This window comes from Myotis nattereri (assembly GCF_964212035.1).
Source record: "Myotis nattereri genome assembly, chromosome: 3".
Lineage (NCBI taxonomy): Eukaryota > Metazoa > Chordata > Mammalia > Chiroptera > Vespertilionidae > Myotis > Myotis nattereri.
This window is the reverse complement of record NC_138077.1, coordinates 33,472,780-33,498,785: the sequence shown is the minus strand read 5'-3', so window position 1 is coordinate 33,498,785 and position 26,006 is coordinate 33,472,780. Positions and strand designations below refer to the sequence as shown.

General features: G+C 37.1%; 1 protein-coding gene across 1 annotated transcript in view; it reads left to right on the top strand.

Moving 5' to 3' along the window:
- Positions 1 to 26,006, top strand: part of SPATA16 (spermatogenesis associated 16) — a gene marked incomplete at both ends in the record, with an annotated part of 199,056 nt that overhangs the window by 38,752 nt on the left and 134,298 nt on the right. Inside the window, 1 exon segment of the mRNA XM_081085766.1 lies at positions 5,555 to 5,700. Coding sequence (XP_080941892.1) covers positions 5,555 to 5,700 — 146 coding nt within the window.

Genomic DNA, 26,006 nt, shown 5'->3' with positions numbered 1-26,006 from the left:
CATAAACTGATGAACAAAAATAGACCCAAGACATGGAAACATCGATCAGGCTGTCAAACCTCAGAGGAAATGCAGAGGAGGGTAGAGTGGAGGGACAAGATCAACCAATGAACTCATGTGCGTATGTGCATAACCCATGGACACAGATGGTATGATGATGAGGAAAGGAGCGTTAGAGAGGCAATGGAGGAAAAGGGGACATATGTAATACTTTCAACTATAAAGATTTATTTAAAAACAAAACTGAAAAAAAAATTAGTTCTAGCCTCTGCTACTAACTGAGACTAATCACTAATCTTTGCATGGGTTTTAATATCTATCATATGTAGCAGATTATTTTATCTGCTTCATGGAGATACTAAGATACTAAATGTAATTATGTGCATGAAAATCTTTTAGAAATTATAAAAAATGAATTCTTTTTTTTAATAAATCTTTATTGTTCAGATTATTACAGTTGTTCCTCCTTTTTCCCCCCATAACTCCCCTCCACTCAGTTCCCACCCCACCCTCTGCCCTTAACTGCCCCCACTGTCCTCATCCATAGGTGTGCGATTTTTGTCCAGTCTCTTCCCCACACACACACACACACCTCCCCCCTCCCCCGAGAATTGTCAGTCCACTCCCTTTCTATGCCCTGATTCTATTATATTCACCAGTCTATTCTGTTCATCAGATTTTTTATTCACTTGATTTTTAGATTCACTTGTTGATAGATATGTAATTGTTGTTCATAATTTTTATATTTACCTTTTTTCTTCTTCTTCCTCTTCTTAAAGAATACCTTTCAGCATTTCATATAATACTGGTTTGGTGGTGATAAACTCCTTTAGCTTTTTCTTATCTGTGAAGCTCTTTATCTGACCTTCAATTCTGAATGATAGCTTTGCTGGATAACGTAATCTTGGTTGTAGGTTCTTGCTATTCATCACTTTGAATATTTCTTGCCACTCCCTTCTGTTGAGAAATCAGCTGACAATCGTATGGGTACTCCCTTGTAGGTAACTGACTTTTTTTCTCTTGCTGCTTTTAAGATTCTGTCTTTGTCTTTCTTTCGCCCTTGGCATTTTAATTATGATGTGTCTTGGTGTGGTCCTCTTTGGATTCCTTTTGTTTGGGGTTCTCTGCGCTCCCTGGACTTGTAAGTCTATTTCTTTGACCAGGTAGGGGAAGTTTTCTGTCATTATTTCTTCAAATAGGTTTTCAATATCTTGCTCGCTCTCTTCTTCTGGCACCCCCATAATTCGGATGTTAGTACGCTTGAAGTTGTCCCAGAGGCTCCTTACACTATCTTCATTTTTTTGGATTCTTTTTTCTTTTTGCTTTTCCAGTTGGGTATTTTTTGCTTCTTCATATTTAAAATCTTTGACTTGATTCTTGGGATCCTCTTGTCTGCTGTTGGATCTCTGTATATTATTCTTTATTTCAGTCAGTGTATGCTTAATTTCTAGCTGGTCCTTTTTCATTTCCTCGAGGGTCTCACTAAATTTATCAGTGGTTTCTAGAAAATTCTTGAAAAACCTTATAACCATGGTTTTGAACTCTATATCCAATAGTTTGCTTTCCTCCCTTTCTGTCATTTGTGATCCGTTTCTTTGTCTCCACATTTTGGCTGCTTCCCTGTGTTGTTAGAGTGGCTTTGTGTGCTAGGTGTCCTATAGGGCCCAGTGGCTCAGCCTCCCCAATTACCTGAGGTGGAGACTCTTAGTGCACCCCTTTGTAGGCTGTGTGCACAGTCTTGTTGTAGTTAATCCTTGATTGTTGTTGGTATCACTGGGAGGAATTGACCTTCAGGCCAATACTCTGTGAGAATCAGCTGTGTCTACAGTGGGAGAACTTCTGTGCTGAAGACACCCTTATGGGGCAAGACTTTCTTCAGTGGAGCTTTGGTGCTCACTGAGTCTGCCCCCTTAGTGTGTCCCTGATGGATCTGAGGAGATGTAATCTGGATGGTCCCACTCTGACCACTAGGTACACGGGCTCTTGGATCTCTAAGGAGGTGCTAATTTAGCCTCTGCCTGAGGCTACCCAGCAGAAGCTATGGAGAGATCTGCAAATTCCTCTTCTTTGTTTGAGGTTTGCTGGTGCCCAGATGAGGCCCAACTGTGAAGCAATGCATGCTGCTGTGGGGCCTTGAGCCTTCTTTTGGATATTCTGGTTCTCTCTGAGCCAGCTGCAGTTTGTTAGGTAATTTTAGATTTCAAAGGGCCAGCCCATTCATATGCAAAAGCCTCTGCTCCCAGCTTGGGTGGAGCAGGTTCTCAGGGAATCAACAGGGCAGAGCAAACAGCTATGGCTGGTCCTCAGTCCTGCCCTAAGAGGCCCCCGGGTCTCAGTGTCCCGCGGTAATCACTGCAAGCACCTCTGAGAAAGCTGCCCTCGAGTTCCACCCACTGCCAGACAGTCCAGTTTCTCCCCGTATGAGTCCTGGGTCCCCAGAGACTCGCCCAAAACTGGAGTTCAAAGCAGTCAGGAGCTTGTGACTCCCTCCCGATTGAAAAAGACACCGGCGTCCTCTGTTGCCAGCCCTTTGCGCGTGCACCTCCATACCTCTGCACTTTAGTTCCGCACCTCCTGAGTCTCAGTGTGCTTTTCTCTTTCCTTCTAGTTGTAGAATTTCCACTCAGCCAGCCTTCCTGTGGTTCTGGGTGATGTCTGTTTTGTCTTTAGTTGTAGTTTTGAAGTGGTTGTGCAAGGCAGCAATTTCAGGTGTTTACCTATGCTGCCATCTTGATTTCTCCAGTAATGAATTCTTTAATATATTTCATTTTTAAAGATTGTCCTCCACATTTCTGATTTCATTCTATCACTTAATTCTTTATTTTTTGCTTCTAATTTAAAATTTACACATATATAATTTTTAATTTCTATAGAATTTTATTTCCTCCTATTCCTTAATCTCACTTTTTCAAAATAACTAAAAGAATACTGCCTTTTCATATTTTAAAATCTTCCATAGTTTAATTCAAAGACAATATAAAATCCTTAAGAAATACTGGTTAGATGGATAATATATCCTAATTTGTTGATATTTAATAACTCAAATGATGCCATGTTTTTCAATATTTATTGTTCTCGCTGAGATCTTAAGAGATCACTCAAAATTATGTCTAAAAAATATAGTTAGCAAACATTCACCACACAATATTTAATTAAGGGAGAACCTATTAGCAATATCAATCTTGCTAATGATGATCCTAATTGTTTAAAATGTGTGGAATTTTTAAGAATGGGACCCACAATGTAATATTTAATATTGGTTATTTCTGCTATTAGTAGGATGTATGTTATTTTTATCTATGTTTTTAACAAACCTTGAAATTCCTGTGTGCCACAATTTCTGAAAATAGGTTTAATATTTATTATGTAAAATAAAAGAAAAACCTTAGAAAAAGTATTTCATAAAGTATTATTACCTTGTTTTCAGAAAATTATCAAGTATAGTTTATAAAATATGTATTTTCTTATTAGATTTTGAGCTTGTGATTTTATTTTACTATTGAAATCTCACTTAATATCTAGCTTCTTATCAAAACAACTACACCCATAAGGGTTTTCACTGCCTTTTCCCTTTAATATTATGCTTTTAATTTGTCCATGCTTGATTTAAAAATATTTTAGGCTTCAATTTGAAATAAAAAATTAACACCTAGTATTATTTTTCCTAACTCAAAGTCTTCTCACTGACATATCAAGTGGTTTAAAAGTTTCTATTTCCTTATCTCCATAATGTATTTCATCAAAAATTTAGTATACTATTTTAGTTTTAGACAACTATAACTTGAACAAAATCATTTTTCCTACATTCAAGCAAATTTAGACCATATTAAACTCCTCTGTCTTCTGGGGAATTAACTTCCCAGTTTTTACAAATGTCTGCATAGAAATTTTAAAATTCAGTAAAATATCTGGTCTGTTTTTTACAATAATGATATTAGTATTTTGTCTACATTTACCTACAACTCTACCTTTAAATTCAACATATTCTCTGCACATTTGCCTTATTTCAAAGCTTATTTCAGAGATGTACCACTTTGGCAAAAACAAATAAAGTAATCTTTGATAAAATTAAGAAAGTTCTCTATCTTACAATACTTGATTGATAAAACAAGATTACTACAAATATACATAAAAACCTACCCAGCAGGCTGCCTGTTTCCCATTTTAATGTGAATTGAAAAATTACCTTTGTCTCTCAGTACTGTCTTACAGTTTGGTTTTATGAAGTACTCCCTTCAGTGTGTTAAGATTGATTATTTTTATTTCTTCTCTGGCCTTGAGTCTCATAGAAGTAGAAAATATTGCAGACATTAGAAGATGGGGCATTTATTCTTCACTTGGTTTTGGTGGTCATAGACAAAGCCTTTCATATTATTAAATCTGAAGGTTGGCTTCCTCTTGCTCTGTAGGATCTGAATGCCCTCATGGAAACTACTCCCCAACTCCTCCCTAAATGGCCCACATTCATCCCACGGTAAGTGTGCCTGGCAACGGAAGCTTGTCTGCTCCACCATATTAAAGAGGAGTACAGACAGGAAGGGGCAAGGAATATATAAAATGTGTGGCTTGTTTGTTTCTTTGTTGTTTCTGTAAAATTCTGTATCAAGAGTCCAGGAGGTTTGGGTATTTAAGACTTGAAAAAGATAATGCTGATTTTATTTAGCAGATAAAAATCATTCCAGAAATTCTAGAATTTGAATACTGTGATATAATAGGAAACAAAACTACACAATAGGAAAGAGAAAAGATGCAGATACCCTGAATAAGGTCCCTAAACAGAAGGTGGAGTTTTTTCTTCCCCATCATCCTTAAATCGAAGGAACAGTAGAAAATTCTGAGGTAGGGGTATAAAGTGCTGATCTACCCTTATCATATTATTGACACTTCTTAGTGTTTGGGGTTCTCCAAAAATTTTTGGTTTTTTTCTCTATAGTTTATTCATAGTGTCCAGAAACCAGTGACTTCCTGGAACTTTTATTAAGAATTCCACATTCTTGCCATGTTTTGCAGATACTGTGGCCTCTGCCAATAAATTCTAATAAATTTTTACTTCTCTTCTTTCAATAACATCCTAGAGAATATGATTCAGACTCAAATTAATCACTGATCATGTTAATGGCTCCTAGGAGTTTACTTCCGATACCTCTTATTATATTAAATCAAACTTGATAGTGTGCTAGATCATTGCTCAGCTGGGTTTTCATAAAAGCACTGGTGTTTAATATGATTTATACCTGGTTTTCTGTTAATGTCTTTGCTTATTGTGTGCTTTATTTTTAAAACAGACATTCCTAGCAAATGACACTCCTTTAAAATATATCATACTTCTAAAATATTTTACAGGAACCATTTTACAGTAAAATGTGTTACTTATTTTCCATTATAGTCACATAATAGTGAACAGAAACAATTTATTTAACTTAAAATCAAAACACTAATATTTTACTTGTAGTTTGGTGAAAGTACGTGTACATATCTGTGTTTTGCTTATTTAAAAGATAAATTATATCCTGATATTATTAGGATATTTAAAATATTATGTGTATTTTTTAAGCTTTGCAGCAAAGGAGCAGTTCTGGGAAAACCATTTGAAGCATCTGCTGAAGATATAGCAAGCGTGGCAAGTTTTATTGAGACGAAGCTTGTTATATGCTACCTACGGATGAGGAAACCTGACCTTGCTTTGAATCATGCGCATAGGTAAAGTGAAATATTAGTAACTACAAGTAAATACTATCTATGCAAGCAGAGGCTATTCTGTGAATGTGTATTATCAGTTGCCATTCCACTTAAATTTAAAGACAAAACAGAAAAAAACATTTCATTACTTGAGTTACGTTAAGCTAAACAATCACAGATACCACAAAGGGCATCTCCAAACCTAATGAAAGAAATAGACATAAATGACTATTTCATAATGCAGGGCAAAATACAAAGACAAATAACTGTGGTAGCCAATTTCTGTAGGAAGAAAGGAGGGGGACAATAAAGTAACTAAGGGAGGTGATACGGAAGGATGAGAGGATTTCCAAAATTACACAAAATATGGAAAATGGTGGAAGGGAAGCCTGAGAAAAACTTGGAAGTTTGTCACTTATTTTTTGGTGATAACATACTGTAGCTACTCAAAGGACACTATTCAGGGCATGAGAGCTGAGCAAAGGTATGAAACACTTTTTACTTATGTCCTTAAAAGTTTGTTTTCTTATATATTTTTATTACTCTTCAGAACTTCGTATTGTTACATTATCTTGTGACTTCTTAGAATCTCCAGGCTTATTTTTTTCTATGAAATTATTCCTCTCTATGGCCTATTTCTTAAAAGCCTTGCTCTTCTTCTCCTGGGTAATAATCAGTTTAATCTACATCAAAGATAAAGTGATTCTGTTATGCCTTTCAAATAACTCTTTCCTTAGAATTATGATGTCTCTGTCCCTCCCTGCCTGACTTAGAGCAATTTACCTAGAACATTTGTCTTGTCCATTCTCTGATCTCACAGCCTATATTCTTTTGGATACAAACAGAAAAACTAATACCAACATGAAAGAAAAATGCCTGCCCTGTTAATAACCACTAGGAAACATAACTATCAATCATATTATGACCTATTGTGTAAGCAGGAGATCTGCCAGCTTGGTAAAAGTCACTTACAACTCCACATTCACAAAGATGAGAAAGTTCTACCTAAGATTCTTCACAGCCCTGAGGAGACCTCATGCTTGTAGGCTTAAGATTGACATCAAGAACCTGTAGACAACAAAATCACTTTGAAATTCACAAGATAACCTGCTTGAAAGATATTTTTCTGAGTAAATAAACTACAGAACCTAAGGCATATTCTCTTTGACACTGAAAGCAAATTCAGTTTCCTATAGTTTCCAAACCCAGTATCAAGACATATGGCCTGTCCAAGAATTATATTACATCTCCATTTAAAATAACCAATATTGGAAATGTAGCATGTATTTTAGTATGTCAAAGTATTGAGATTTGTGGGCTACTTGGGTGACTTGTGAGCATTTTGGGGAAAATATTTGAAATTGGGACTAGCCCAGAAAAATCTATAGACATATGTAAGCAATAATGAATTGAAGTGCACTAAAATTAATTATATATCACCTTCCTCATGGCTTTCACTACACATAAACAGGACCACTACCATGGCCTACACTTTAAGAAAAGAAATATCTCCTGGGTATCAGAATGGTTTGATGAATTTTCAAAATACTTACAATAATAAAAGGGTTCCTATTGGTATGGTCAGGTCAAAATTATATTCAGTGTTATAAAAATAAGAAATGAATATGGATTAAACATGCCACTAAAATCCAAATTGACCAATGTCACCCCAATAAAATTTAATTTTAAAAAAGAAACAATTAAAAGCTACTATTCCTGAGGATACAAGAATTATCTTCAATAAGTTTATTATTTAGACTTAAAAACTCTTATTTTAAAACTAAGAGTGCTCTTTCAAGACCTTGAAAATTACTGAAGGGAGGATACATAATGCTGAGTAGTAAAATCATCTTCCCTATTTGCTAGAATTAACTCTTGTAAATTTTTTTCTACTGTAAAATAATTTCTGCTTCTGTTTCTTACTTGAGCATTAAGTAAGAAATATAAATCAATAGAGGTTAAACAGTCGATTCATACAATTAATAATGCACCAAATGAAATAAATCATTTTGCGGGGCTTGTCATACTGCGGAACTGCGGAAGTGAGTGCATATAATTCTAATATTAAAATGTTTTCAAAGAGCTCAGATTTAAAAGCAGATATTGAAATACAATCAATATATTTCTAAATTAATTAGTCAGGATACTCAGTCTATAAATAGCTTACAACCATTAGTTATACTCTGAGTGAAAAATTTTGCTTTTGTATTATTATCATATTGTAATGAAGGATTCTAATCATGGATCAAAATATTCCTTTTTGCATTTATTTGCATTTGCTGAAGCATCCTTTCTTTAATTTTATGTAAATGTGAAGTCTACAGCATATCTTTCAGAGATTTGTTAACACAAAATTAGCTTAAAACTATCATGTAGTTTTGTTTCTGATAAAAATAAATGCATGTTGTTTTGTTGTGTAGAAGACTATAAGAACCATAACTTTACAGTTTTAAGTTCAACAAAGATACATTTTAAAAATAATTTGTTTATTATTGACATTTAAAATATGATAATAAGTGATACAAAGTCTCTGGAAATAATTATTAGCAAAAATAGTTTTTTTCTTTTTGTTAATTTTATATTCAAAGTGGCAGACCTGGGCATCTTTTTTTCCCCCTTTAATCAAAAGTGACACTTGGGGGCGGGGGGGAAGGTGACACCTAGATTCACCAGTCAAATATATCAGCTCTGTACTGACTTCATTAACTAGTGTCATTATTTATCAGTAGATATGCTGAACATACCAGGCTGATTTCTAATTACTGCTGTCTTATCAAGAGTAAAAATTCTACTGTAACTCTTTTCCATCATATAATTACATCTTGATGTATATAATTCTAAAGATTCTTAATCATGTATGTCACTTTTTTGCATATTTCTCACCTTTAGATTTTTGCTTGTTTTTTGTTGCAGAATTTTGATGCCACAATGTGGCTAGCAAGATGAAATACAAATACCAGTTATGTGAAAAAGATTCTATTTTCAAAATATTTTTTATAATGGCAGCATCTAAATTCCTTCCTTCATTCATTCATTCATTCATTCAACAAATAGTTATTGACTTCCTACCAAGCATCTTGCTAGGCAGTGAGGAGGCAGTTTTAAACAGGAAATATATGGTATTTATACATAGCAGAAAAATAGCAAAGTTAAAAAAATAAATATTTATACATCTATGAGAAAAGAGTGTGATAAATACTATGAAGGAAATAAGCACAATTTCATTTTACAGAGGCCGCATAGTATATGGAATCAGAGCACAGAGTCTGGAATCTGGCTGCTGAGGTTCAAATTCTGACTCCCCTATTCAATATTAGTCTGAATTTAATTCTTTACAAAATTGGATTATAAATACTATCTCACAGGGTTTCAAAAAATTAAATCCAAACTCATGTATTTTTTTTATTCCAGCCTTAAATGAGTTACTGATATTGAACCTACCTTCCTGCTATAAAAAAAAAAAAACCTGGACAAAATATATGAGAAAACTGTTTTCAGACATTGGACAATGGTCACAGCGGTTCTCTGATCCTTCAAAGAAGGGAAATACACATTGTGAGCCCCACAGTTTTCTCAGCTTTTGACTGGGTTATTTTCCTGCTTTAATTCAGGGAGATGGAGATCAAGTTCAACTACTGTCTTGCTGAGTTGAGGACACAGAGATTAGAATAATACACTGACAAAAAAAGTTGTAATTTATAGGGCAGTTGGCCAAAGAAGAGGTTGCTATGTAAGGAAGTTATGGGTAGAAGTCTACATGAGGATTTACTGCACGTTCTTAACCAATGTGAGTAGTGAGACCCATGTAGCAGAGATTCCCTACTAAAGGTCTAAGTGCTAAATGGAAATATTAGAGGAGCTGCAGTGCTAGATGTTGCAGTGCCCATGCAAAGAGACCTCACTGAGTACCTCAGGCATTCAGGTGAGACGCCAGAAAGGCCATGCTTAAAGAGTAATGACCATGTCCTAGAAAGGACTATACCTTAGGATCAAGCTCAAAGCCCAAGCAGACCTACCCGAACATAGTCATGATAAGTGAAGAGATGATGAGACTCTAAGAGAAAAATTAAAACTGTAGAAAATAATCAAATAAAGATTTTGTATAGATTAATAAAATATCCAAAATAAAACAAAAATGTACTGATTGACCTTAACATCAGTTTGGAGCCTTAGCTGACTGGCTCAGTTGGTTAATGTATAGTCCTGACATGCCAAGGTTGTGAGTTCAATCCTTAGGGCACATACAAGAATCAACCAATGAATGCATAAATAAGTAGAACAACAAATCCATATTTCTCTCTCTCTCAAATCAATTTTAAAAAATCAGATTGGCGATTGCTAAAGATAAGTTTAGTGAACCTTAAGACAAATTAATAGAAACTACCCAATATGAAGAAAAAAGAGTAAAAAGAGATTTTAAAAAATTAACCAATGCTTCGGTGATCTGTTCTCAAGGACTGTAACAATCTGGTCTACATGTGATTTAAGTCTCAAAGGGAAAGGAAAAGAGAAAGGATCATAAAAGTAGTTACTAAAAATTTTCCAAATTTGGTTTTAAAAAAAAGGGAAGACATTTAGCTCCAACTAGGATAAATACAAAGAAAACCACATCTAGGAACATCATAATGAAACTCTTTGAAAACCCAAGATGGAGAAAAAATATTGAAGACAGTAAAAGATAAACAACACATTACATACAAAGGAACAATGATACAAATAACAGGTGACTTGTATTTTTTTAAATTTCTTTATTGATTAAGTTAACAGATGAATTTTAATTGGAAATAATGGAGACCAAAATGCAGCAGAACAACTTTAAAGTGATGAAAGAAAAATAAATGATGTCAAGCCAGAATTCTATATTTAGCAAAAATATTCCTCAAAAATGACAGTAAAATAAATATATCTTTGTATGAATAAAAGTTTTTCAATTAACCTTAAGCAGATCTACACTTGGAGAAAAGCTAACTAAGATATTTCAAGCTGAAGTAAATTACAATAGATGAAATTTTGATCTACAAAAAGGAATGAGTAACACTAGAAATGGTAAATAAGTAAATATAAAACACAGTTTTTCTTTGCAAAGTGTATTTAAAGGAAAATAATAGCATTTTATCATATTATCTAAAGTAAAAACAATAAATAATATGATTACATTATTTCAGTGGGAAATATTGGACCTCAATACCACAAAGGCCCAAGGGAGGGAGCACAAATGAAAATTTTATTACTAAGTTTTTTAAAGGAAGTAGTACAATATTAACTCTGAGTAGCCTGTGTTAAATTAAGGATGCATGTTATAATCCTTTGAATAGCTAAAAAATATAAAAAGGAGAGCTAGAAAGCCAATAATTGGCTAAAGATTATATACTAAAGAATATTTAAGTAACAAAATAAGTAGAAAAGGAGTAATCAAGTGGGACATTGGAATGTAATAACAAGATAGTAGATTGAACCAAACCATATTCATAATTGCATTAATCATACATTAATTAAACATTGTATTTAAAAGGCAGTGATTGCCAATCTAGATTACATTAAAAGATTCAACTATATGCTGTCTACAAAAAGACATAGGTTTAAAGGGAAGAAAAATTATATACCATACAGTAACCATTAAAACCTGTGTTTATGTCAGTTTTGCCTATGTTAAATATCAAAGTGGGCCTCAGGAAAGGGGTACTACCAGAGATTAAAATAAGGCTCAATAAGTAAGATATCTAGAAAATCCTTTCAAATACATGGAAATTAAATGATAAACATCAAAATAATTATGAGTCAAATGTATAAAACTAAAATAACCAAAGGCATGGGTTTGAATCTTTGCTTCATCACTTACTAGGCTTGAATTTCACAAGTAACTTTCCTTTGCCTCAATTTTCTCACCTTTAAGTCTAAGTAAATTGCTTGAAGTCATTCCTGTATCTCAAAATATATCAGATTTGTATTTTATTTCAGTCCCAACAATAACAAATATAGGTTATTTTCAATGGTAATAAAGCAATAAATTATACATATGCGTAGAGGGAACTATTCTTATTTTTAAAATATGTTTTTGTTGATTTTTAGAGAGAGAGGAAGGGAAAGAGAAAGAGACATCCATGTGAGAGAGAAACATTGATTGGCAGCCTCCCACATGCACCCTGACAGGGGAGCAAGCCTGCAGCTTGGGCATATATCCTGACCAGGAATCTAACTGGTGACCTCTGGTGCATGGATGATGGATGGCACACCAGCCAGGGCAGAGGAAACTATTATTTTTAAAATATCCTCTTTGAACCCCAACAGATACTCAATTAAGTAGACAATTTGAAAACTCCTGTGAAAATAGAACTTTTGGGGCCTTCTTTTCCACAACTTTGAGGATAATTAAAATGCTTAGAGGTGATATGAGCTTCAAGCATTACAGATATTCGTGAGATTTATTTGTTTTCTGGGGGTATTTAATTGATTTCAAAGAGAAAAAGGAAGGGGGAGAGATCCTAAAACTGGATTGGATTCCTTAAGTTGCCTGTCCAAGTAGCAAAAGATGTGATAAAAGGATCATACTCTATTTATAATAAACATATTTATAAACTTTCATGATTATATTTTAATATTTTCATTATACAGAGCTTGCAATAGATTAATTAAAATAATTCCACCTACAGCATTTTTCTATTGTCTCCATTATACTCTGCCATTCATCCCAGGGCTTTTCAGCCAAACATGTCATCTTCTACATTTATATTCAAATTGACTGCATTTTAGTTTACAATCATCTTGCTTGATGTTTTATGTCTCATCCTAGCTTCCACTCTTTCTCTTATAACAATTTAGTTTAGTCTTATCTCTGAGGTCAGTATTCATTTGACTTTTATCTTTCCTTCCCATTAACTCTCAATATAAAAATGGTTTATAAATAAGAAAGCCGTATACTAATGAAATGGAGTGGTATTCTTATGCAACAATGCATCTGCCTGTCCTTAGAAGGTAAATCTATCAGTTCTTGTTGGTTTGCTTCCCTGCTTTTGAATTCGCTGTTTCTTGAAAAACAGTGCAGTGGGTGCTAACATGCTAAGTACTGCCTTTAGGAAATATCCATTTTGATCCATTCCTCAAGATGGCAAGTTGGCTGCACAGACACTCCTCATGGGTGGATCTATTCCTATGTTATTGTAAGATGATTCTATTAAACAAATGACTTAGCCTTTCTGCAGCCTCTTCCTCTATAAATTCTCACTGGGGAATTAAAAGCATTCATGTACTTGAAATGTTCTAAAAGATGTCAGTTGCGTGGCCTGGGATAAGTACAAATGAGAACAGAAGAGATATGTTTGTATCTACTTCCTGCAAGGTCAGTTGATTTTTAAAAAGTTCTAAATTTCCCAGAATTAATTCTGCAAATACAAATAAAGAAAGGGAGCTGTAAATTTCCTTGTAATGTGGTTATCCAAGGTTCAGCAAGTAAAGTTCTGGGTTTAAATCCCTGCAACATCACTGACTAGCCTTGACTTTCACGAGTCACTTTGCCTCAGCTCTGCATTTCTGAACAAGGGAAAATAACGTTATCTTCCTTACCACTTGCAGCGGGGGTCAAATGATAGTATAGATGGGAAAATGTTTTGCAAATGGGAAATATTTGTGCAAATCTTAACTTTAAGGTCAATATTGTGTGTATTTTCAAAGACTTCAGGTGACCAACCTGAAATTCTACAAGACTATTGGCAACATAGTACTGGCCTCCACTAACATTTTGCAAATCCTAGGGTTATCCTGTTACTGCTGTATTTATCTGAACTCTCCTTCATTTCCTCTTTTGTTGCTATGGCAAGAATTCTTCATGTTTATCCTCTTTCAGGCCTGTGACTTTTCCTTATTTTTCACAGAAGTCTGAAGAGCAGTCATATGTTAAGTTGTAACACCTTAGTTTGAAAATAAAAGCCTCCTGGATGTCACTACCTATAACTTTGCTCACAGGTTGCATTTCTTATGAATGCATTTCTTATGAATCTTCCTCACTGGAGAAAATGCAGATGAGGTGCCCTTTCCAGTTACCTGGGGCAAAATAATTTTGTAATTGGATACAAATGTTCTTATATTACCAAGCATACGCTTTTGTTAGAAAATATGACTTTCACACAGAAAATAGTTGATTTCACTGTAAGAGATTAGCAGATAAAGTCCAATATATAACTTTCCTATATGTTTAATCTCAATCTTTTTGCTTCCTTAGACTTTTAATTTCTGTAAGCTTCCTTTGTAGAACCTGTTCAACACAGATAGGCTCTGATGAAATCTGTTTTGCTTTTTGTGGAAAGAAAACAATGTGAGAGTCATGGATATAGCCTAAAAAAGGGGAAGGGGTATTTTGGTTTTAGGAGAGAGGTCAAAAGGATGGGTGATATAATGCAAATTATTAAACAAGCATGTCCCATGTGCCTCTTCATCTTCATCTATACAGTTAGAGCCTTCATACCAGTTTTATTATTTACTTGTCCTCAAACTGATCTTATAACCCCATTATATTTTTAAGCATTATTGAGAATGTTAAAGAGCTTTCTCTTCGTGTTTATCTATAAATATGTATCACATTAGAAATTAAAATGTAGAAATTTAAAAATACTTACTCATTTAAAAATAATAAGCCCATTACATGTTAACATAAAATATATATTTCATGAAAAATAACTCTATTTTCAAAAAGCATACATAGAAGAGTAGCATTGTTTTACATGTTTGCAAATTTGTTAATGTGTGGCATTATAAAAGAAAACTGGGTTTTCATATCTGATTCTGCTTTCAATCTGTTGCAAAAAGGTTAAACAATATGAAGAAAATCCAGTCTGACACAGATCTATCATTGGAAAGAGAAAGATGATGTTAATGAACTTTTTAGATAATCCTGAAAATTCTTCTTTGATAGTAACACCAAGATTTATCAAGTGGTAATTGCTTAAAGATTAATTGCAATGTGGAATCTGAAACTTTATCAACCAATTTGTACTCTGCTACACTAAAAGCCATTTGGTCCCTTTACACTTTGAATGGATTGTTTACCCATGCATGAGTTAGTGGCATCATATGTTTATTATTTTTGTAATATATATTTTATTGATTTTTTACAGAGAGGAAGGGAGAGGGATAGAGAGTTAGAAACATCGATGAGAGGGAAGCATCGATCAGCTGCCTCCTGCACACTCCCTACTGGAGATGTGCCTGCAGCCAAGGTACATGCCCTTGATCGGAATCGAACCTGGAACCCTTCAGTCCCCAGCCCGACGCTCTATCCTGTGAGCCAAACCGGGTAGAACTATTATTCGGAAAATAATGCATCATTTGCAGATTTCTCTTATGCAGAATTCAATTTTGCAATAGTAAATTTACAAAATTGCATGTTAATTTCACCAATCTCATCAGAAAAGTCTTCAAGCATTGGGTAGCTGTCAAACTCACAGTGAGAGATACAAGTTTTTTAAAATTCTAATTTTACTTGAAAGGTCAAACTTTTATTGCTGGCAATAAATACTGTCAGTTGTGTTCCTTTAAGTGACAGGCACACTTATTTTATTTTTGAGAAATGTCTGCCAAATTCCACGTCTGATCATCAGAGTCTGTTAGCTGTTCTTCCCAGTAAAATAGGATGATATTCCCTGGAAACAGTGACTAAGTCAGCTTACAAATGCAAACACCGGCACACGTGCTTTCTTCGAGACCGCTGTCACACTTTGTTATGCCGGAGAGAAGTGCTTTATGCATATGTCCCATCTAGTCATCCCAAATAGTAAAAAGACATGTACTCAAGAGTTGAGATTTATATTTTTTTGGAGGGGTGGCAGGCCAAGGAGGGAGTGTATTCAATTGGTAAAGAATATACTGCTAGATTACTAGGACAGTTTGCTATAACTGATTTGATTCCTGAGAAAGACTGCAGTTTTACCCACCATGGCTTTTTTAACATCTGTGCCAATGTCAACACAGTGAAGAGGGAAAATAATATCTTAATATCATCTATATATATAAAGAGGTAATATGCTAATTAGCCCAGATGCCGTAACAGTCACAGCGGGTCAGGAGGAGGCTGCACGCACAGGTGAGGCCCAGAGCAGACATTGACAAGGGGGGCCTGGGGCTGCTCCAGCTGCGGCACACCAGCAGTTCCTCCTCTGCACGTGAGCTGCAGAGGAAACACCTTTTCTGACCACTCATTAGCTAAGCTTCCGGTATGCTACTCGCAGTGTTCTTGGTAACTTGGGTAATAAGAATCCAAGAAGGTGATCTAGGGTTTTTCCACATCACTCCTGAAGGAAAAAAATGAAGGTCTGCTGCTGGAGGGGCTAAGAAATGTCATATCCTGCCCTAGCCAGTTTGGCTCAGTGGATAGAGCCTCGGCCTGCATACTGCAGGGTCTGGGTTCAATTCTGATCAAGGGCATGTACCTAGGTTTCAGGTTTCTCCCTGGCCGGGGCCCAGGTCAGGGCTCATGCGGGAGCCAACCAATCTAAGTGTTCCTCTCACATTGTTGTTTCTCTCTGTCTTTCCCTCTCTCTTCCATGCTCTCTAAAAATCAATGGAAAAATATCCTCAGGTGAAGAAAGAAAGAAAGAAAGAAAGAAAGAAAGAAAGAAAGAAAGAAAGAAAGAAAGAAAGAAAGAAAGAAAGAAAGAAAGAAGAGGGAGGGAGGGAGGGAGGGAGGGAGGGAGGGAGGGAGGGAGGGAGGGAAAGAAGGAAGGAAGGAAGGAAGGAAGGAAGGAAGGAAGGAAGGAAGGAAGGAAGGAAGGATCAGATACTATGAAAGAGACATCTTGAAAATGCCTAAAGAAAGTTGTCATTTTTTTGTGGTGAAGGGACTGGAGTCCGTGTTGATGAAAACACCTTGGTGTCTGTGGCGGCAGCAGCGGGGTGATGGGGGTGGCACCTTCCCCTGATCAGTTGATCGCCTCCCACAGAGGGAGGCCATACTGTGGCTTAGGCCCACTCCCTGAGGGTTCCCAGACTGTGAGAGGGGGCAGGCTGGGCTGAAGGACGCCCCCCCCCTCCAGTGCACAAATTTTGTGCACCGGTCCTCTAGTTATAATATTGTGAGCCCCCTGAATGTGTTTAGGAACCCTTGAGAATCTGCAAGCCACACTTGGAGAACCACTCACTAGTTCATAGTGTCCTTGGTATCTTACCAGCGCTTGTATCTCTCATCTTTCTTCAGATCATTGTTGTGATTATCTTCTAAAAAAAACTATTTCCATCATGTGCTTGCTTAGTAATCCCTGAAGCATTAGTAATTTCTTCTATAATGTTAAAAATCATTTAACTAATGAACAGATTCTTAATAGACTCCTGCCTTCCCCTCTAGTCAATTTTATTACTTTAGTCAGGCAAATGCACACGGCAGTTTTTAATATGCTTTGCCATTTTCTGTCACCAAGTCATTTGGGGGCCACTTTTCCAGTTTGGGTTTTCTACTGCTCTTCACTAATTGTGACCATTTCAAAATGCAGCTCAAAATTCACTTCCTCCTGATTTGGTTCCAAATTTTATATGTTCCCATCATTGTAGTAGACCCTTTCCCCAAACCTTTTGCTTTTCTCATCTCCTTTGTATGCATTCCTAATGTAACTGTTTCCAGTTTCAGTGCATTTATTCTTGGTTACGTATGAACTTTTATGGTTTTTCACAACTGGGTTAATATTTCTGTTTGGGAGATAGTTGCTTATTGTCTAACAGATTTTTAGACAAAACAAGTATGATATGTGCTATTGTCATTATATTCACAGAAATAGCAAGATTTTTAAAGATATTCAGAAAATGTATTCTTTGCAAAGACACTTTATTTGGTACAAGTCACAACAGGTTGCAACTCAGTACTCTGAGCCAAACAGGATAGAATGTCAAAATGGGAGATTGAGTTATCTTTGTCAATAAAGAAAGGATTAATAAACACATTAAAAAACTCCCTGTGTTTCCAAGGGAAACCATTAACATTTTCATTTATACAATTTGTAATTAATAGACATTCCTAATTAGAGTCACTTTGAGTAATGGTAATTTGGTTTATAACTAAACATTGGATCCAATAATGAGAGCTTTCTTCATAATTAAAGTCCTTATCCAATTCAAATTTTGATTTTAAACTTCCAAACTATTGTCCATAATCTAGGGGCTTAGCCAGGATAGACAGTGTAGACATAAATATAGTGCCCATTCTAAAATAACTAAGATCCTATTTCATTGTCCTATGAAACTATCTAGTAGTATTCATTACAGTTTATTCATTACACTTTAAAGGTTCTTACCTAATTGCCCATTGAAGGCAGCATAAATAATAATAGAATGCAAGAAGACGTTTATTTCCACACAACAGGGCTACTCAAAATATTAATTTAAGTTTGTATTTACCATTCTGGCTCTTTACTTTAAAAACTGTACAGTGTCTGGAACATGTTTATACTCAATAATCATAGCTGAGTAAATCATCATTTCTGGTAAATTAGAACAGAGGGGAATTTATTAATTGTGCTTTTTAAAGCAATCATTCTAAAATGCATCCCACCCAAGTAACACAGAGAATAAAAGAAATGTGATATTTGTCAAGCTGTTCTTGAATCACCACCATCGCTGATCCACCCTTCTCCCCCTCAGTGTTACACAGACAGATGAACAGGGCTCTACATCTACATCTTTGGTTTCTGAATCTTGATAGCTTTTCTACAAGAGAGTTGATAGCTGGTATTTGGTTCATGGATCCTGAAGAAAAGATAACAGAGACAACACTATTATTTTTTTTAAGAGAAAAATGTCAAGAACGAAAAATGAAAATGTCAAAAGATAGGTTGATATACTGTATTACTTAAAGACTGTTTTGTTGGGAGAACTGACCAAGTGATTTACTAACAGCTTTTACTGGACAGCCTTTGGATTACAATGTAGATGAAAAATAAATGGGGATTCATTTCATTTTCACTCTATCCAGACATTTGACAGATGGAGAAAAAAAATAGGAAAACACAATTAGAGTCTACGAACATGTGGCGTTTTCAAAGTATGAAAAACAATTTTATATTTTGAATTTTCCTCAAAGACCTTCCTTATTGATCTCTATCTCTGTATCCTTTAATTACATAAACTTCCTTTCACTCCTGATCACATCTGCATACAGTTTGGGATTTATACATTGTTTATTGTGTAAACCTGACATCCAACTGAGAGATAGGTTCAAAAATCAGTGGAGAGAGGCACTTGATAGATCCGGGTCACAAAAGGTGTAGATCTCAATGGAGAATCTTAGATAAGATTAGGGTCCTTGGTGGCTCCTTTTGGAAGAGTGTATTCAGTCACTCAGTAACATGGTTTTATTCCAAAAGGATTCATTTACTGCCCTGCCAGGAGCCGGTCCATCCTTGCTGTTTCAAGGGACCTGGCATATATGGCATACTGTTCTTAATATGTTTGCTCACCTTCTTGGCACTATGTGTTTTAACCAAGGTCACCTCTCTGAGAAAGGTTGTTTCCCCAGGTAGGGATTTTCCCCTGAAGTTAGGGAGGGAATAAAACCTCTTAACTAAGTGCCAGGCGGGTAATTAATCACTTTAACTACGAACAATCATGCTTAAGCTACATAATCTTTACTCCCTGGAATGGAGATAAGAAACGCCCTAACCTTTGGAATAGAGATTGATAGGATTGGAATCAACTGGTATAAATACAGATGTGAGAAGACAGAACTTAGAAGACAGAACTTAGAAGACAGAGCTTAGAACACAGAACTAAGAAGACAGAACCAAGAAGACAGCACCTACACAGAACCTAGAGACAGAAGAACTTCGCTGGAGAGAACATGGCAAAAGATCCTGGACTGAACCTGACTACAGAAATTGGCAAGAGAACCTGACTAGAACCTGGTGACTGAACCTGGCTGGAGAACCTGGACAGAACCTGGCTGGAGAACCTATCGAGGGAACATGGCCACAGAACCTGGCTGGAGATCCTAACCAGAACTTCGCTGGAGATCCAGAGCAGAACCTCTCTGGAGATCCAGACCAGAACTTGTCTGGAGATCCTGGCTAGAGATCCTGGCTAGGCTGCTGATCAACTGAACGCTGCCTCCTTGTCATTCCTTCTTCGCTGACTCCATCCATACCTTTGGGGACCCCTGGACCTGCTGGGGTAGGACCCCAGCATGCCCATCATGTGTTAAGTATTTGCTAGGTGCTACACATATAATTTTATTGAGCATTACTTCCTATTATGGCAAGGTCTCCAATGGATGCGGAGTAATTAAGCTAGTAAAAAAAAGTAAAAGAAATATAGAGAAAATGAAATGTTCCCAATTGCTTACAAAGGCATCTACTTCATACTTCTAAAGATCCAGTAGCATGTTATACTTATTTTTGGTGATTATTTTATGTATAGTAACTGAGGAAATTCATGTTTTTGGAAGATACTGAAGACTATGTGGCTTCCTTCTCAAGTTTCCTATTTCTTGGTATTGATGATCCATTAAGTTGGTTATTTGAATTTTAACCTTCATTTTATTTTTCTAAACAAAGAAATCTCATACTCAAAATCTAAAGTAAAATATACTTAAACATAGATCCTAATCATTCTTTAGTGTGTATTTATTCTAACTCTATAAAGAAGACAGACAATATAACATCTGCCCTCTACATATTTTTTTAGTATTGTGACAATATAGCAATTTTTAAAGTATTTATCTGATTGACTCTTGGTCATGTCAAGAAATGAGCTATTTGTTGTTCAATTGAGTAATTCATATTTTTCACATTTAATGTTTTACACATAAAATTAATTGTAGTTGGGAGAGGCAAAACACCAGGGATGATATTTGAATTACTCCCCTATTTAACTTCTTCTCTAAACTTGTTTCCTTCTGTGCCATGCACATGCTGGGATCTCAAGAAATTTGTGAGAATTATTTCTTCTTGCTATTTCCCTAAAGAGCTAGGTTTTACTTTTATGCTTTTGCAAAAACATACTCTGCTACTGTTTTGGCAGAGCTATATGCTTTATTCGACAGCAACCTACTGTAATTTTCTCATTTCAAAAACCAATGCCCTTAATTCTAATTTTATGCTCTAATACTTTATAAAATAGTTCAATTTTTTCCATGTAAATTAAATCGGGTCATTCTATTGTTCTGTCTTGCTTGTCAATGTAAGATATTTAAAGTGAGCAATGGTCTCCTCAGTTATTCTCAATAAGTTGAAGACTGTTATACTTTATTTTAGCTTTTAATTCTAATCATCAATCTTTTGCTATGAACCAAGTGACCAAATAAGACAGAAACAGTAAAATTTCACAGAATCCTTGTGTAGTGACGGCAATATTGCATAAGTTCCCTTTACATTCCCATTTCTTCCACCTACCCAGAATTTTGGTTACTAGATTGAGATTTAATATTATGCCGACAGCCCATGCTGAAAGAAGCTCTAAAAGGCAACCGTATGGAACACTTTCTGATTTTCCTGCAAATCTGTTACTGAGGACAGATTGTTTCATTCTAGGGCATCTTTGGATAAGGTGATCTTTCTGATTGTACCACAAGAAATATTTGAATTGAGCAACTGGCTTATTTGAAACAAATTATATGTCCTCTTTACATTGGCTACCAGCAAACCTAGAAGAAAATATATAGTCCATCCCAACTGAACTCTTAGGATCTTATGACATATTTTGTGTGCTAACTTCATCCAGGCTTTATCTTAATTTTCCTACTTTTAATCTTGCTTTCCTCATTCAGTTAATTTTTTTTTAATTATGGTGAAACACACATAACTTAGAATTTACCATATTACTTATTCTTTAAATATGCAGTTTAGTAGTGCTAAGTACATTCACATTGTTGTACAACAAATCTCCAGAACTCTTTTCATCTTGCAGAACTAAAACTCCATACCATTAACAACTTCCCATTCCCCTCTCACCCTAGCCCCTGGAAACCAGCATTCTACCTGATGTCTCTATTATCTACTCTAGGTAACTCATATAAATGAAATGACACAGTATTTGTCTTTTGGTGATTATTTATTTAACCTAGTATACTGTCCTGAAGATTCATCCATGTTGTAGTATATATAAGAATTTCCTTTTTAAGGCTAATAATATTCCATTGTATGTATATGCCACATGTGTTTATCCAGTCAGCTGTTGATAGACACTAGTGATCTTCCACCTTTAGGCTATCCTATATAGTAAAAACCCAGCGACCATAACGGTGTAATGACCAGAACAACTGCTCAACTGGTTGTTATGAGGTGCATTGACCACCTCTTGGCCCCTCCCTGCCAGCCCACAGGCTCTGATCACAGGATGGCAAACAAGAAACCAGGGGGAACCGAGGTGGGTGGCAGCGAGGTGGGCCTGGGAACTGGTGAGAGAGCAGAAGATGGCTCTGATCGCAGGCTAGGCCTAGGGACCCTACCCGCACACGATTTTGTGCACTGGGCCTCTAGTTGTAAGTAATATTGCTATGAATATAGGGGTACATCTTTAAAAACCCAGCTTTCAATACTTTGGGTACATACACAGACGTGGAATTGCTGAATCATGTTGTAATTCTATTCTTAATATTTTTAGGAATTGCCATACTTTTTTCCACAGCAGCTGTACCATTTTACATTCCTCCACACCATGCATAAGGATTCCAATTTCTCCACATTCTTGCCAACATTGGTTATTTTCTGGTTTGTTTGGTTTTGGTGTGTGTGTCTTTTAATAATCATCTAGTGAGTGTGAGGTGATATCTCAGTGTGGTTTTGATTTGCATTTTCTTGATTATGAGTGACTTTGAACATCTTTTCATGTGCTTATTGGCCATTTGTATATCTTCTTTGAAGTAATGTCTATTCTAGTCCTTTGCCTATTTTAATTGTTTTTTTATTGTTGAGTTATAGGATATTAATTGCTTATCAGATATACTAGAGGCCCGGTGCACAAAAATTTGTGCACTAGGGGGGGAGAGGGTTCCCTCAGCACGGCCTGTGCCCTCTCGCAGTCTGGGACCCCTCGGGAGATAACGACCTGCTGGCTTAGGCCTGCTCCCGGGTGGCAGAGGGCAGGCCCAATCCCTAGGTGCAGCCCCTGGTCGGGCTCAGAGCAGGGCTGATTGGGGAGTTGGGGCGCTGCCCCATCATGCACAGAGCAGGGCAGATTGGGAGGTTGTGATGCCACCCTCAGTCATGCTCAGGGTAGGGCCAATTGGGGGGTTGGGGCACCGTCCCCTGTCACACTCAAGGCAGGGTCGATGGGGAGGTTGCGGCGCCACCCCCTGTCACGCACAGAGCAGGGACAATCAGGGGGTTGGGGTGCTGCCCCCGTCACACACAGAGCAGGGCCCATCAGGGGGTTGGGGCACCGCCCTCTATCACCCACAGAGCAGGGCCGATCAGGGGGTTGGGGCGCTGCCACTCTCACACTCAGGGCATGGCCGATGGGGAGGTTATGGCTCTACCCCATCACACACAGAGCAGGGCCCGTGGGGCGGGGGGGGCAGGGGGGGTTGGGGAGCTCCCCCCTATCAGGCACAGAGAAAGGCTGCTCAGGGGGTTGGGGTCCCGCGCCCTGTCACACACAGAGCCGCAGGGCGATCAGGGGGTTTGGGCGCTGCCCCCTGTCACGCTGATCCCGGTGCTGGGAGGCATATTACCCTTTTACTATATAGGGTAGAGGCCTGGTGCATGGGTGGGGCCAGCTGTTTTGCCCTGAAGGGTGTCCTGGATCAGGGTGGGGGGTCCCCACTGGGGTGCCTGGCCAGTCTGGGTGAGGGGCTGAGGGCTGTTTTCAGGCTGGGGGTGACTGAAGTTCCCAACCGCTCCTTTTTTTCTTTTTTCTTTTTTAATTCTGGGTCAGCTTTAACTTGAGGCTTGGCTCCAGCTCTTAGGCCTCCCTCTGGTGCTGAAAGTAGATTTCTGGCCTTTGCTTACAATGTTGCGAATCTGCTGGCTGAAGTCCGGTGGTATTTGTTACAGTGTTTCTTAAACTGCCAGCTCAGAGGCTGCAGCCGCAGGCGCAGGCGGGGAATGTTGGTTTCCTCTAACGATCCTCAGTCACTGAGGCAAGCAAGCCTCATGTTAGTTTCAAGCTGCCTGGCTGCAGGCTGCCACCTTGGCTGACAGTTAATTTGCATATCTCACTGATTAGCCAATGAAAAGGGTAGCGGTCATACGCCAATTACCATGTTTCTCTTTTATTAGTGTAGATGATTTGCAAATATTTTCTCCCATTCCTTGGGCTGCCTTTTCATTCTGTTGATAGTGTCTTTTGATGCACAAAAGTTTTTAATTTTGATGTAATTCTATTCATCTAGTTTTTCTTTTGTTCCCTGTAAGTTATTTTTACTTTAATTTATGTATGTTTTCTATAAGCTGCTTTAAACTTTTCCTAGAACAGAATATAAATAGATAATAATGCAATTACTTTTCAACATTAGGCATTTTGTCATTTCTGCATATTTTAAATTTTTGGACTTTGTTATGAACCCTTATTTATTTGTTAATAGAATGAATAGGACAAATAGTACTTGCATATCTGAACTAAAATTATCTATGTAGGGAGACAATTCTCCATGTGTCTCCTACATTTTGTTTGTTTGTATGTCTCTGAAAAAGGCACTGGTTGATCTTTGGTCTACAGCCTTGGAAGATGAGTTAGTGTCTCCTACTAGAGCTAAGGATAGTCATGGTTACAGCTCATTATAAAAGACTAGAGGCCCAGTGCACGAAATTCATGCATGAGGGGTGTGTGTCCCTCAGCCCAGCCTGCACCCTCTCCAATCTGGGACCCCAGTGGGATTGGGCCTAAATGGGCAGTTGGACATCCTTCTCACAATCCAGGACTGCTGGCTCCCAACTGCATGCCTGCCTGCCTGCCTCATTGCCCCTAACCACTTCTGCCTGCCAGCCTGATCACCCCCTAAACACTCCCCTGCCAGCCTGATTGACACCTAACTGCTCCCCTACCAACCCAATTGCACCTAACTGCCCTCTCTTGCTGGCCTGGTCAACCCAATTGCCCTCCCATTGCTTGTCCGGTCACCCCTAACTGCCCTTCCTTGTCATCCTTGTCTTCCCTAACTGCCCTCCCCTGTCAGCCTGGTCGCCTCTAACTGTCCTCCCCTGCCGGGCTGGTTGCCCCCAACTGTCCTCCCCTGCTGGCCTGGTCTCCCCTAACTGCCCTCCCCTGCTGGCCTGGTCACACCCAATTTCCCTCCCCTTCAGGCCTGGTTGCCCCCAACTGCCCTCCTCTGCTGGCCATCTTGTGGTGGCCATCTTTGACCACATGGGGGCGGCCATCTTGTGTGTTGGAGTGATGGTCAATTTGCATATTATCTTTTTGTTATATAGAATTTACATTTACTTAGCTTTGCATTCTTCTCCTGTGATGTGATGCAACCTACTGCATATGAAGGTATCATCTGGCCTTTGCATTGCCATCTGGGAATTGCAGCAGTACAACAAAAGACTGATACACTAGCTACTACCATTGTTATGACTAAGAAACTCTCCTTTGTCTCTGGCCCTGGAGGTTCATGTCTTCTATGAGTATCCATGAAACTGCCATGCTAACTTGTTAACCTGCAAGCAAGGAAAAACTCAGATGCTTCACAATACTCAACAGTGTATTATAAGGGATTTTTGTGATTATATTTGAAAGTCATTTAGTCTAATCTTCCACTCAGTCAAGAATTTCTTACACAACCTGACAGATGGCATTCTAAATATCACTTAAATGATTCCAGTAATAAGAAACTCTCCTCGGTGCCTGTTGCATCACTGGTTAATAAGTATCTCCTTATGTTGAACTAAACGACTTATAACTTTGTAATACTAGGCTTTTGCCTGATCTCATCTGGAATTTCAGAGAATAATTTTTCAATTTTCCTATTTTTCGCATGGTAGGTCTTTGTGTTTGAAAGTATTTATCTTACTTAACTATCTAAACATATCAATCTCATCCCATATTCTTCACACACTGTCCTCCAGACCCATTGGACACTCTAGACTAGACACACTCAATATAATGCTGATTCTCACAGAAACTCTGAACCATAGATGGATTTAAGAGACTGTATGGCTAAGGCACAATTTAGTGAAAATATATTATTTAGACACCAATACTTTTGATCAATTTCATGCAAATTTTATGTACAGTTTTTGTAGCTCTAACATATTGTTATATCACATTTCACTGTGATTAGTTTAAATATTCAGACTTTTTCCACATAGCCATACTCAAGCTGTGATTATATCTATAAAACTAATTTTTTAAAAAAATTTCATACCATAACGCTTTTATTTTTAGCCATTCCAGATAATTTTGAACTTAGCTCTGTCATC